Genomic DNA, 13099 nt, shown 5'->3' on the forward strand with positions numbered 1-13099 from the left:
TTATGCTTCTAAGCACTTCACTGGCACAACAACAGCAAAAATGAAGAGAAGAACCAGACAAGAACCAGAGCGCCGCGTCGTCACGCTGAGCGTTACACCTGTCAGCGACTGACAGTTGGTTGCTTGCTTGGTTTGTGAGTGTTAACGGGATTATGCGTGCGCTATGCTTGCTTTTATATGCCGCACTCATCAGCACTCACTCTCTCTCTCTTGACTTTTTCGCTTGCGCTCTGCCGTTTGACAACGCGCTGCTGCAAGCTGTCAAATTCAGCTGACGTTTGGTGTTTTTCAACGCTCATTGTCAACTCGTTTGCTGCTCAAAGTAGTCATTGTTGTTGTTGTTTTGTTTAGCATGCCTTTGCATGTGTTTACAAGTATGTATGTTTGTCATTTAGCATATATTAAGGCGCTGTAGATGCCTCGTTGACCTTCCCTGTCTTCTGGGTTTGCTCAAATCACTTTATTTCGCTCATCCGTGCAGTCGTCCCTCATTTTCCATGCTTCTGTGGCATCTGCTCTAACAGTGTATGCAAAAATTCATACATTTATGTATATGTATTTGTCTGTATACCAACACATTCATATAAGGGATATAAACCCATTCTGCGGATATAAACTCAATCTAAGCATGTGTGAAAACTGCAACGACAGCATTATCCTTGCTCTTCCTTCCAAGCCGCCTTCTCATAATCTCACAAACACACACTTTCGTGCGCTACTGTAGCTGCTTCGAGCGCTGCTGCTGCGGATATAATTTGATTTGTCATCGCAAATTAATGTCAACAATGGCGTATCAATCACAAAATGTCTGGAACACTTCTAAATGTGGCTTAATGATGTTGTGAGCGCATTGGTGTGGGGCTTTGCTAAATGCTGTAAACTTATTTAGAGTAATTTCGCTTTAGGGTGAATGCGATTATATGCAGAAGAAGCTAAGAGCTGGGCACAAATGCATGACAAGTTGAATTTCGTATAGGGCTTTTAGCTGAACTCGAGTAAAGACCCTTTTATTGAGCTGGAAGTAGGATCAACACCTTGACTTCGAAGAAAGTTGGAACACGATATTTATTCTAGATAATTTGAAGAAGTAAAGTAAGTCAAGTGGATGAAAACACTCCAGCTATGAGAGTATTTGACGTAGTACCCGCCGAAAGAAGCAGAAGAAGAGCAAGACCTCCATTCCGTTGGAACGACCAAGTGCAGAAGAATCTTGCTATATATATATAAGAAACACGGAATGGTTCAGAGATCAATATAGTGATGGAACTTTTTTGCCGGTGGTAACCTAATGGGCCTCCTCAAGACCTGTAGATATCCACTCTACCTAGCTACCCAAAAAAGAATTGTTTTCTATTCATTCAGAACGCTTCCGGTTTCAAAACCAGCCACAACCCAATATTATATAGTATATTCCATAGTTTGAGTGGTTTTTGAAGAATACTTCTTTAAAGTGATATTTTATCTTTGCGCTCATGTATTTCAGACTTTCGCAGGTTTCTCACAGTCCATTTAATATACAACACCAACAAGCTCCATATTATTCACAAGTGAAACTTGTATTTACTACTTCAGACTTATTAACGCTCAAACCCCTTCTATCACCACTTCCAAGGAAATATTTACATATAAAAAACTTATAACTACAACGCTTCGTATATCCAGCCAAATTTCTCTAGCACACTTTGAGGCGCATGGTTTATGAGAGAAATTTGCTTGTTTGGCCTCTTAATTTGCACAACTCAATGTCTATTTGTCTTCTCGTCTTGACTTAATAAAGACGTTGCAATTGCATTTGCCAGCAGGACTGCTTGGGAAGACGCTTGAATCATTGTTGCCTACCTTTAGGCGCATAATATGCATGTAGTTGTATATTATTGTAATTAACCTGCTGGCAGACGTTCATTTCGTACGCTGCGAAATTAAATAGCACAAGGTAGATTTTGTTGCAAAGGAACGAAGTAGGAATATGTTGCAAGCGTCTTTATAATGTTATGAAAGCACATACTTTAATTTATAAAAGCTGGTGAGCAGGTAGCCGAAGTAACAAATTAAGCGTTTTTGGTTTGTTGCAAGGCTAACAAGCAAGTATTTGCCTTTTGAGTACTTAATTAGAATGATTGTTAGAATGCAGACAGAGATGAAGTTTGAAAACTAAGATTTTAAAAATTATAAAAAAAATTTAAAAAGTTTTGAAAAACAATTTTCAAATTGAAAAATTTTTTTTTTCTTAAAATGAAAAATTTGTAAAATTTTGTAAAACAAAAAATTATGAAAATAAAAATATTCGAAATATTTCGAAAACAAGTTGTGTATATTAAACGTTTTTGTGAAAATAAATGCAATAAAAAGCTTGTTTGTATGTTTTTGGCTCAGAAAATTATAAAAAATTTTTACAAATTTCAAAAAATTTCAACAAATTTTCGAAAACTTGAAAAAACTATTAAAGAATTCAATAAAAATGTTATTTTTATGTTTTTGGCTTTAAAAATGCTAACAAATTTCAACAAAGTTTTAAAAAATTTCAAAAACTTTTAAAAAATTTTGAAAAAAAAATTAATAAAACGTTGCTTGTATGTTTTTAGCCATTAAAAATGTTAAAAAAAAATTTTAAAAACTTTAAAAAATTTCAAGAAATTTTCAACGAAAACTTGTTTGTGTGTTTTTGGCTTTAAAAATGTTAAAAAAAAAAGCTTTCAAAAAATTTTAAAAACTTTCAAAATATTTCCAAAATTTCAAATATTTTCTAATATTTAAAAAAAATTCTAAGCACAATTTTCAGCATATTTTATATCATTGCATATTTTATTAATAATATATATACATATATTTTATAGCACTAATAAATTAATTTTAAATCATTAAAAAACTGTTTTCCTTGTCTCTTTTCAGATCAAGCAAAATGCAGTGCGTCTTTTATAAGCACTAATCCGAAACGTTTGTGTGTGCATGAAAATTTTTTAAATAACCAATACTGTCAAAGTGAGTTTGTGCTATAATCTTTGTGCTATAAAAATTTCATTGATGTGCTGAAAGTCTAACAGATGAAAATATGAATTACCAAAAGGTAAGTGAAATTTTAAATATATTTATTTACTAAAAGTTTTTTGCAACAATCTTGAAAAATTTCTGGATAATCATTAAAGTTAACGAAAACTGAGTATCTCAAGCAAAATTTCTAATGAAATTAAAAAACAATCTTATGAAAGCTTTTATAGTGAAAGTTTCATAGCGGAATCGAAAAGCGCTTTTCATTCATAAATAGCGAAAATCGAAATTGGGTTTTCTTACTTTGCCAAAAGTCCTTGTTTTTTCTGTCTTGAAACTTTCTTCATAATTTGAACTTATGTAAACCTCATCATAACCTAAAAACAATAGCCAAAACGCTTAGAAAGAAAACTTGTGAAAGCTTTTATAATGAAAGTTTCCAAAAAACGTTTTTTGCCTGAAAGCTTTCACATTCCAAAAACACTTTAAGTTTTGACCATAACCTAACGGAAACATCTAATATACTCAAGAAGCTTTTATAGTGAGAGTTTGAGAACTGTACCGAGAAGCACTCTCCATTCCTTAATGCAGGCAATTGAAATGAAGCTCTCAAACTTTGACAAAATTGTACGTATTTTCCTTCCTGAGCTTCCATTCGTTCTAGTTGTCATAGCCTAAAAAATGCTAAGTAGTGTACCTCAGAAAATATTTTGTAATCTCTTTAAATGCCTGAAATTATTGTTATGAAACTTTTACTAACTAGCTTCCATAGTGAAAGCTCTTTTCATGCGTTTAAGAAAACAAATGAAGTCGAGCGAGAAGTTTTTTCAAAGCGTTGGAGAAGTTTGAAATGAAAATATTCATGAGTTAGAAGATATCTAAGTGTCTAATGGCCCCAAAGTTACTGCCTTTCATAGTTATTTTTTTAAACGAAGCGAAACTCTTTGAGCTTTAGTGGTAATATTTTCCAATTTTCGCACTTCGCCGAAAATTATCATTAATTGCTTTTATTACCAAACAATTTCTGGAAGCTTTCAGAGTGAAAGTAACATAAATTTAGTGAACATTTTTTCGCATTTATTAAGCGGATGGAAGCTTTTTGAGCTTTAGTAATAGAATTTTCCAATTTTCTCATTCCTCCAAAAATGATCATGTATTGCTTTTATCAAAAAGCCTCTTAGAAAGCTTTCCTATTAAAAGCTTTTCGCATTTATACAGCAAATCCAAGCTTTTAGAGCTTTACTAATTTTCCAATATTTTATTTCCGCTACACTTGTATTGCGTTTATTGTGTAAAGCTTTCAGGAAGATTTACGTGCAAAAAATTTGTTTCATTTATTAAGCGAAGCGTACATAGCTTCTTGAGCTTTAATGATAGTGTTTCAAATTCTTTTATTTCCACGAAATTTACCATTTTTCTTCTTTACAACAATACAGCTTTCAGTAAGCTTTCCTAGTGAAAGCCTTTGCTTTTATTAGATGAAGGAAAGCGTTTTGTGCTTAAGCGGTATTGTTCCTCATTATCAAAAATTATCATTGACTGCGTTTCTAACAAAAAGCTTTCCAGAAAGCTTTCTAAGTGAAAGCTTTTGACATTTACTAAGCCAAATGAGCTTTTTTGATAGTGGTTTTCAATTCTCTCATTACACTGAAGGTATTCACTTTTTGCGTTTCTAACAAAAAACCTTAAGGAAGCTTTCCAAGTGAAAGCTTTTGATATTAATTAAGCGAAATGAGCTTTTTTGATTTGCAATTCTCTCATTTCACTGAAAGCATTCACTTACAGCGTGTCTAACATAAAGCTTTCAGGAAGCTTCCTACGTGAAAACTTTTGACATTTATTAAGCGAAATGTAGCTTTTTGCGTTTTAGTGATAATGGTTTCCAAATATCTCATTTCACGGAAAGCTTTCAATTATTGAATTTAGTACAAAAAGCATTCAGTAAGCTTACCTGGGAAAGCTTTTTATATTTATTTAGCAAAACGAAGCTTTTTGAGCTTCAGTGATAGTGTTTCAAAATTTCTGGAGGCTCTGGTAGTGGAAGCCTCGAAAGTTATATAAGGGAAGTGTAAGCTTTGTCGCAAGTATTAAATGGAGGGCAGCGTTTTGAGCTTTTAGAAGTTGCCAAAGCTATGTGTACGGTTTTCAACAAAGTTTTTAGTGAAAGCTAAAGATTTTTAATAAGAGTTGTAATGCTTTTAAATAAATATAATTCTTAAAGCATTTTTCTTAAACTTGTAATATGAAAAATTAATTAGTGTTTCTAGTGAAATGTAAATTAAGCTCAAATATTAACAAAACTTTCTTTTTTTTAGCTACAATTTATAAATTTATTTCCACTCCTAATCCATATGTGAAATGCATTGTCAATTTGCGCCACAACTTATGCTGCATTTATTAAATTCTGCAACAACGCTGCCGTCACTCACACACTCACATAAGTATTTGCAGCAGTGTTGCACTTTTAGTCGAATTTAATTCAAACAAAATATTTTTATTGTAAATTTTTATTATTTACATTGGATTTTAATATTTTCCGCACACCAACTGGCTGGTCAATTTACAGTCTGTCACATTTGACTGCAACTGCAAATATGGCGCAAGGCAAAAAAATAAAGATTATCAAGTCCGCACTCCGCTCACGGCCCGCCTGCGCTAGTTTAAAGCGCAAAGCACTTTTCGATGACGAAATCTCATGTGAAATCACTGAAACGCAATACGAAGCCATGACAACAACAATTACAATGGCAAATAGTACATGTAACAGCTCACATACGCACACACATACATGAACAAAAGCCAATCGCTTGTGATGACCAATATGGCGTAACGAATTAATATGTCAATATAAGTGGCCGACCCCAACCAGACGCAAGCAAACACACACAGCCGCACAGGTCAAGTACAATGAGCACCGAGGGCATTGTAAGCGTGTGTATATGTATGTAGTTGTGTAAAAAGCGGCAAAAGTGTGAAAAAACGCTGGAAAAGTCACTGGCGAACAGATTGCGCTTTGTCGCACAACTGCATTTATTTATTGTTTTTCTGCCAGTTCCGGCGCAGCAACACACGCACACACACACAAGCTATATTTATTAAGCATTTATTCATACACGAGCGTAGTTGTGTGTGTGTATGTGTGCGCTTTAATATTTATTGTTTTTCCTTAATTTTTGCAACTTGTTTATTTATGATTTTGCATTGATTCGCTGCGCACACATTGTTGTTGTACTAGCTGTGATTGTTGTTGTTTATTTTGCGTGTAAAATAATATTTTCACGGTTCAAGGTTTCCAATTCGGCGGCGCTTTGCACAAACAGCCAAATTATGGACTTCAACGACAACTGGCGCGTATTTTTTCAAGCGTTGCCACTTTTTTAGACACAACGATTATGTAGGCGGCCGTGGAAGGCACTTTTTATTTAAGGCGTACAGCTTTAGTTGCTAAAAAAGTTAATTACAAAGCGGAATTTTGCTTAAAAAGGAATTTAAGAGTATTATTTTTGGCGCTTGTAATTTAACAATAATTGCGTATGAAGCTGGAGCTTTGTAGTGCGGGAATGAATTGTAGTTTTCAACCAAAATCATATTCTTCACAAAAAAAATGTGCATTCAAAACCTTGAATTTGGTCGTCAAATTTATATGGCAGCTATATGCTATAGTAGTCTAATCTGAACAAATCTTTCGCAGATTGTACCGTTGCTTTAGACAATAATATATGTCCAATTTTGAGAATTTTTCATATTCTTCACAAAAAAAGTTTGCATTCAAAAACTTGCATTTGATCGGTAAGTTTGTATGGCAGCTATATGCTATAGTGGTCCGATCTGCACAATTTCTTTAGAGATTATAACCTTACCTTGAATAATAATTCACGCGAAATTTCTTGAAAATATCTCGTCAAATGAAAAAGTTTTCCTTACAAGAACTTAATTTTTCGAAGTCGGTTTGTATGGCAGCTATATGCTACTGTTCGATCTGAAAACTATGTTCGGATATTATAGCGATGCTTTGAGTAATAACCCATACCAAATTTCTTAAAGATATGTCGTCAAATAAAAAACTTTTCCTTATAAGAACTTTTTGCTGTAAGGATGCTCCAGCCTCCGTATTCGAGAAGATATGGTACTGTGTGACTTTTTCCAAAAATAATGAGAACCTTAAAGGTCGTTCTACAAGATAGATGAAAAGCGCTGAAAGAGTTAATTTTTATGAAGGCATGTGTTCACACAAGGGAGGAAATTTCTCAGAGCGCTATTCACTTGGGAGTGGCCAGAAACGCTTCTTTTACATATGGCTCAAACAGCTCACGACTTCCGATCTTAGACCACGTATCCTCTGGGTAGCCAAAAAACATTCCTTTGAAGGTTAGCTAAGAAGAGAAGACGAAAGATTCCTCCCGAGGGTTGTGCGCTGGGTTTTGGACCCGCCACTTTAAAAAACACCCTGAATGAAAAAGACAAAACAGACACGGATCAGAGATCCCCATTTTATAAAGCTAATGGTTATACCAAAATTGAGTTTGAGCAGTATTTCGACTATAAGATTCATAATAATACGCTTCAAGGTGCGGTATGCTGAAATTTTTACCACCAAGGAAAAGAATAAAAACCTTTTAATATTTTTCGGGGTTTCCAATGCGATTTGCGTTAAATGTGAGAGATTTATAGCAATATACTTTTATTTCATGGCTAAATGTTTAATAATAACCTTTATGAAGGAGAGGTTAACAAATTTAACACTAGCTCGCAGTTGCGCCATCTAGTGGTGGAACACAATTTATGTCAAGTATACTACTTCTAAAATGTAATGCTCCTCTTCTAATACATACATATACTGAAGTTCTAGCTCTTTTTCTTTCACTTAGTGCTTTTCTTCTCTCTCCCTTAGTTGTTTTTTGTTTTTATCAGAAAGGGTCGGGGTTTCATAGCCGATTTGAGTGAAATGTTGGAGATATTGTGATATATTTTCCATAATTTATTTGTTTTTTTAAGTCAAAATGTTTACAATAATCTAGGAAAGTTAACAAATTTAACACTGACTCGTTATTGCGTCATCTAGCGGTGGATCGTAAATTATGTCAAGGGGACCGTTTTGAAAATATAATACTCTTCTCATACTTCGAAGTTCACGTTCTTACTCTTTTAGTCATTGCTTTTTCTCTCTCTCCTTCACTTTTTTCTCTATTTTATTTCTCAAGTTATCATTTTTGTAGGTTTATTTGTTAAAAGATAGAGGAAACAAGTTTATTAAAGTTGTTATCTATGTATTGTCTATCGGTGGACCATAATTATGTCAAGGAAACCTGTCTGAAAAAGTAGTGCTCTTCTAACACTCTGAACTTCTCGTTCTTCCGCTATCACCTAGTGCTTCTTTTCTGTATCTCACTCTCTTTCACTCGCTGGTTTTCTTTCTCCTCAAGTTTTTTCTTTATTTTAGATGTCGTTCTTTCGCTTTCTTTCGCTTTCATATAGTGCTTCTTGTCTCTCCCTAAATTTTTCTCTATTTTAGTTCTGGTTACTTCTCTTTCACATAGTTTTTTCTCTCTCTCTCTTCCAATCCAGTTCTTTTCTCTCCGTCTAAGTTTTTTTTCTTTATTTTATCTCTCAAATTATATTATGTCGGTTTATTTGATGAAAGAGAGAGAAAAGAGTTTAAGAAAAAAGAAAAACGTGCGTTATCTCTCTTCTCATTTATTTTTAGAAATAACAATAATTTTCTGACTCCTAAACGATACCAAAAATTATAAAATTTTGAGTTGGCTTTATCGTTTTCCGATAAATGAACTTACAGTCAGAGAGGACTGCAATTTTCAAAGAGAGTAATAAAAATACCTAAAAAGAAATCCTAATCGTTTTCCATAGTTTGAAGATTTTCAATTTATTTAGTAAAGTAAACGTTTGAAGCCCTCTAAGCATTATTTAGTTTATTTTAATTTAAATGCAGTGGTTTCAATTAACGTATAAATTAAAATTAACATGTGCGAACACACATTTTCAGCGTAGCAAACACACACACGCACAATTTTACCGTTATTGGGCCAAATAAGCGCATCGTCGACTACATAATAGCATTTGCCAACAGCTGAGCCCGAAACTGGACGCACGAGTCCGTCCAATAGAGCGCCAACGCTATGCCAGTGTTAACCAACTCTTCCCGGCCAACGGTCGCTACGCATGCAGCCGCCTAACCTCTTTGTGGTGGCCGCCTGTAATGGCAATAATTTTAAGCCATGCCCCGTGTGTTGCACGCATTTTTCGGGCGATGTATTAAATTGGTTTGTGCATTCGCTAAATTTGACTGACCATTAGCTCATTACTCCTGTACTCGGCGTCTGTATTGGTTAGCTCATAATATGGCCGCACAGTTGCCTAAACGAGTTGGCCGACAGCACACTAACTAGGCAAGCGAATGTGTGTTGCATGCGAAATTTTAGACAAATTTGTTGCCCATTTCATATTTTGTTGTTGTTGTTGCTGTTGCTAATATTGCAGCATACTACAAGCAGCGTTTGCCAATCTCTCTTCCGCCACCTTCAGTTTGGTTGCCTAAATATGCCTCATCAATTTTGGGTTTGACCGCCCATTTCGGTCATTAGAGGCTTAAGATTTTGTCAGATTTGTGTGCCAATTTGTGGAAATAATTTTAATGAAAATAATTGACTGCATTTTGTGTCGAGTGAAAAGATTATGCAAAGTACTCGTTGTTTTCATTTATTTTGGGGACTAAGCTGCTGCTGTTGCAAGTGGCTGGACTGCAATAATATTAATGACGTGCGATTTGTTGCAGAGCTTAGTCGTTAGTGCTGTTAATTATTTTGTTGTACAACAAAAATATGTCGAAGTCATTGATCTATATGATCATGAAACAATAAGCTTTCGAATACGTTGAAAAGCAATGTCTTGTGCTTGCTCAAATTCTCAGAAAGTGAAAAACGTTCTCAGAGTGCTTTGAAATTTTCTTTCAAATTCGCTCGAGAGCCACGTAACTGTGATATGTTAAAATTTTAGTAAATAAAAGAAGTTAGGAAGCTGTTTCTATCATACGTCTTCGTAGACTTCAAAAATATAAGAAAGAAAACGAAGAAGACCCTTCCAAGCTCTGCGGAAAACTCAGAAAAGCTTCCGGGAGCTATGTGGTATTCTAATATATTGTTTTTATCTATCTTACCCATACACTTGAAACATATGAATAAGAAAGAAAATGACTATGTAGATCAATAAACTAAAATAACCCTTTTAAGCTTTGTGGAAATTCGCCTAATCTTTCGAGAGTTCTGTAATGTAGTATGTGGGATTAGACTATTATATTTTCGTCTGACTTTCTCATATACTTCAAATATATAAGAAAAGGATTGACTAAGGAGATCCAGCAAACTAGAAGAACTCTGTGGAGAGGACGAACAAGCTTTCAAGATCTATGTAGATTACTATGTGGGATTTCAATATTATATTTTCACTTACTCCTTCGTACACTCCAAATATTTGAGAAAAGAAATGGCTAAAATAGTCCAGTAAATGAAGGAGAACTTCCAAGCTCTGTGAAAAACAAAAAACAGCTTTCAAGAGCTATGCAGTGTAGTATTACATTTTCATCCGACTTCCTCATTCATTCCAAATAGATGAGAAAAGAAATGACTTAAATAAATCCCGTAAACTAAAAAAAACTTTTCCAAGCTCTGTTCAAAAACCTCCAAGCTTTCGAGGGCTATGTAGCGTAGTATGTGGGATTGCAATATTATAGTTTCACCTTTAGAACAATTTTATTTTCTAAAATTATACTTTTGGACTAAAGGAAACCCCTTTATATGAAAAGCTTGATGAAAGCTATCGACAAAAGTTAAGCTTTTTACAAGCTTTATAACTACATATCGTATATAATAAGTTTGTCTTGGAAGAAATCCAACAGTAAGAAAGATTCTTATGGATTCTGTGGATCTTGGTTTAAACTAAGCTTTTTAAAAGCTTTTGAGTTCTATTTGTATTTTATATTACGAGCTCTTTTAAAAGTTTGTACAGTAATCAGAGACATATTTCAGAATTCTGTGGACCTTAGTTTAAGCTAAGCTTTTTACAAGCTTCTAAGTTTCCTTTGTATTCTATATCATAAGTTCTCCTAAAGGTTGAGCAATTAGCGCTAAGCTTTTGAAAAGCTTTTAAGTTTCTTATATATTCTATGTTATAATTTCTTCTTAGGAGTGATTTAATAGTTTGAGAGATCTTCCAAGATTCAGTGTAGCGTAGGTTAGCTTTTGATTTTAAAAAAGATCCACTAATTAGAAAGACCTGCCAAGATTCTTTGGTTCTTAGTTTAAGCTAAGCTTCCGACAAGCTTCTAAGTAACTTTTTATGCTATATTAGAAGGCTTTCTAAAGATTGATAAAGTGGTTAGAGAGTTCTTCCAGGATTTTGGTAATTGTGGTTTAAGCTAAACTCTTGATGAGCTTTTAAGAAGATATTATGTATAATGTGTGGTATGTTATGCATGATATCTTCTGAGGAGTGATCCAGTAGCTTGAGAGATCCTTCATCATTCTGTGGAGCTTGGTTTAACTTTTGCTCCTTAAAAGGGATCTAGTAATTATAAAGACCTTTCCGGGCTCTGTGGATCTTAGTTTAAGTTAAACTTCTGACAAGCTTTTAAGTACGCCTTATATCTAACTTCTTCTAAAAAGTGAAGCAGTAGTTGGAGCGATCTTCCAGGAATCTATGGATCTCAGACTAAAAAGACTTTGCTAAAATCTGTCTATAAAAAGCTAAGCTTTTGACAAGCTTTCAAGTTCTCTTTATATACTCTATTATTATATAGTTTTAAAAGTGTCCCAGGAGTTAGTGAGATCTCTCTGGGTTCTGTGAGTCTTTGACTAAGAAAAACTTTGCTGAGATCTGTCAACAAAAGACTAAGCTTTTTACAAGCTTTTAAGTTCTCTTTATGTGTATATAGATATTTTTTATTATTTTTACTCCGTAAAAGTGATTTAGCAGCTAAACAGTTCTTCTGGATTTTTTCAAGTTTTGTCTAAGAAAATCTTTGCTGAAATCGGTCCATAAAACACTCGAGCTTTTTACAGTTTTTAAGTTCATTTTTTTATATCTACTTTTATTTCTTTTTAAGAGTGATCTAGCAGTTAGAGATAACTTCGTGGATTCTGTGGTTCTTTGACTAAGAAAATCTTTGCTGAAAGCATCGGATGAAAACCAAAGCTTTCGAAGGATCTCTATGTATAGAATAGCCAATATTATTATTTCTTCTGAAGAAGGGTCTAAGAGTTAGAGGGTTCTTTTTGCATGCTGCGGATCTTTGACTTAGAAGACCTTTGCAGAAAGCTGAATAAAAATAAAGCTTTTCACAAGCTTCTAAGTTCTCTTTACATCCTCTATTGCAATTTTTTCTGCAGATTATACGTAATACAAACTATTGAGGGATCTTCTTAGGCTTAGAAAGGCAAACTTCTTTATCCTATGCATAACTGTACATTCCAGGAACCTACTTTCTAGGGTTTTCACACTAAATTTTCATTCTCAGCAACTCCTTTAATTGGTCTCACACGCAATTTTTCTTCCAAAGTGCAAGACCATTTGAAATTAAATCGCTGACAGCAACGCACAGCGCTTAGCACTTGCTCCCATAAAATTCAGTGGCGTTCTGCGTGGTGAATGGGCGTGGTGCTAAACTTAAGCGGCGATGAATGTAAAACACATGTTAAAATTTGTTCTGCTTCAAGCTTCAGATAGTTAAAACAATGTATGAATTTGCTAGAATGAAATACATAAGCACTTAAATAGGTATGTGTATGTGTGTGTACCAGTGCAATTAGTAAAAAACTTCTGTTTCAGATTTTCACGCCACCTTGTTGCTGTTGTTGGCGAGTTGGCTTTTTCGTTGCTCAGCCAAGCGACCATTTGCTCTGTCGCTCGCACCGCTCCGTCTGTGCTGCCATTTACAACGAAATACAGACGCACATACATACATGAATACACACATACATATATTCATACACACTTACATACATGAATACACAGACACATACATATATGTATATAAATATAAGAGCGAGTGTGTAGGAAATTATTGTTTTACATTTCACCGAGTGCTGGCAAAGTGGCTGCTGCT

General features: G+C 34.2%; 1 protein-coding gene across 1 annotated transcript in view; it reads left to right on the forward strand.

Annotated features, from left to right (window-relative positions):
- Nucleotides 1–13099, forward strand: part of LOC126762839 (nuclear transcription factor Y subunit beta) — a 194903-nt gene that overhangs the window by 70225 nt on the left and 111579 nt on the right. Inside the window, exon 2 of the mRNA XM_050479882.1 lies at nt 2890–3063. Coding sequence (XP_050335839.1) covers nt 3050–3063 — 14 coding nt within the window. The 5' untranslated portion in view covers nt 2890–3049. The remainder of the gene's footprint in view (nt 1–2889; nt 3064–13099) is intronic.

The sequence above is a fragment of the Bactrocera neohumeralis genome, chromosome 6 (genome assembly GCF_024586455.1).
Source record: "Bactrocera neohumeralis isolate Rockhampton chromosome 6, APGP_CSIRO_Bneo_wtdbg2-racon-allhic-juicebox.fasta_v2, whole genome shotgun sequence".
NCBI lineage: Eukaryota > Metazoa > Arthropoda > Insecta > Diptera > Tephritidae > Bactrocera > Bactrocera neohumeralis.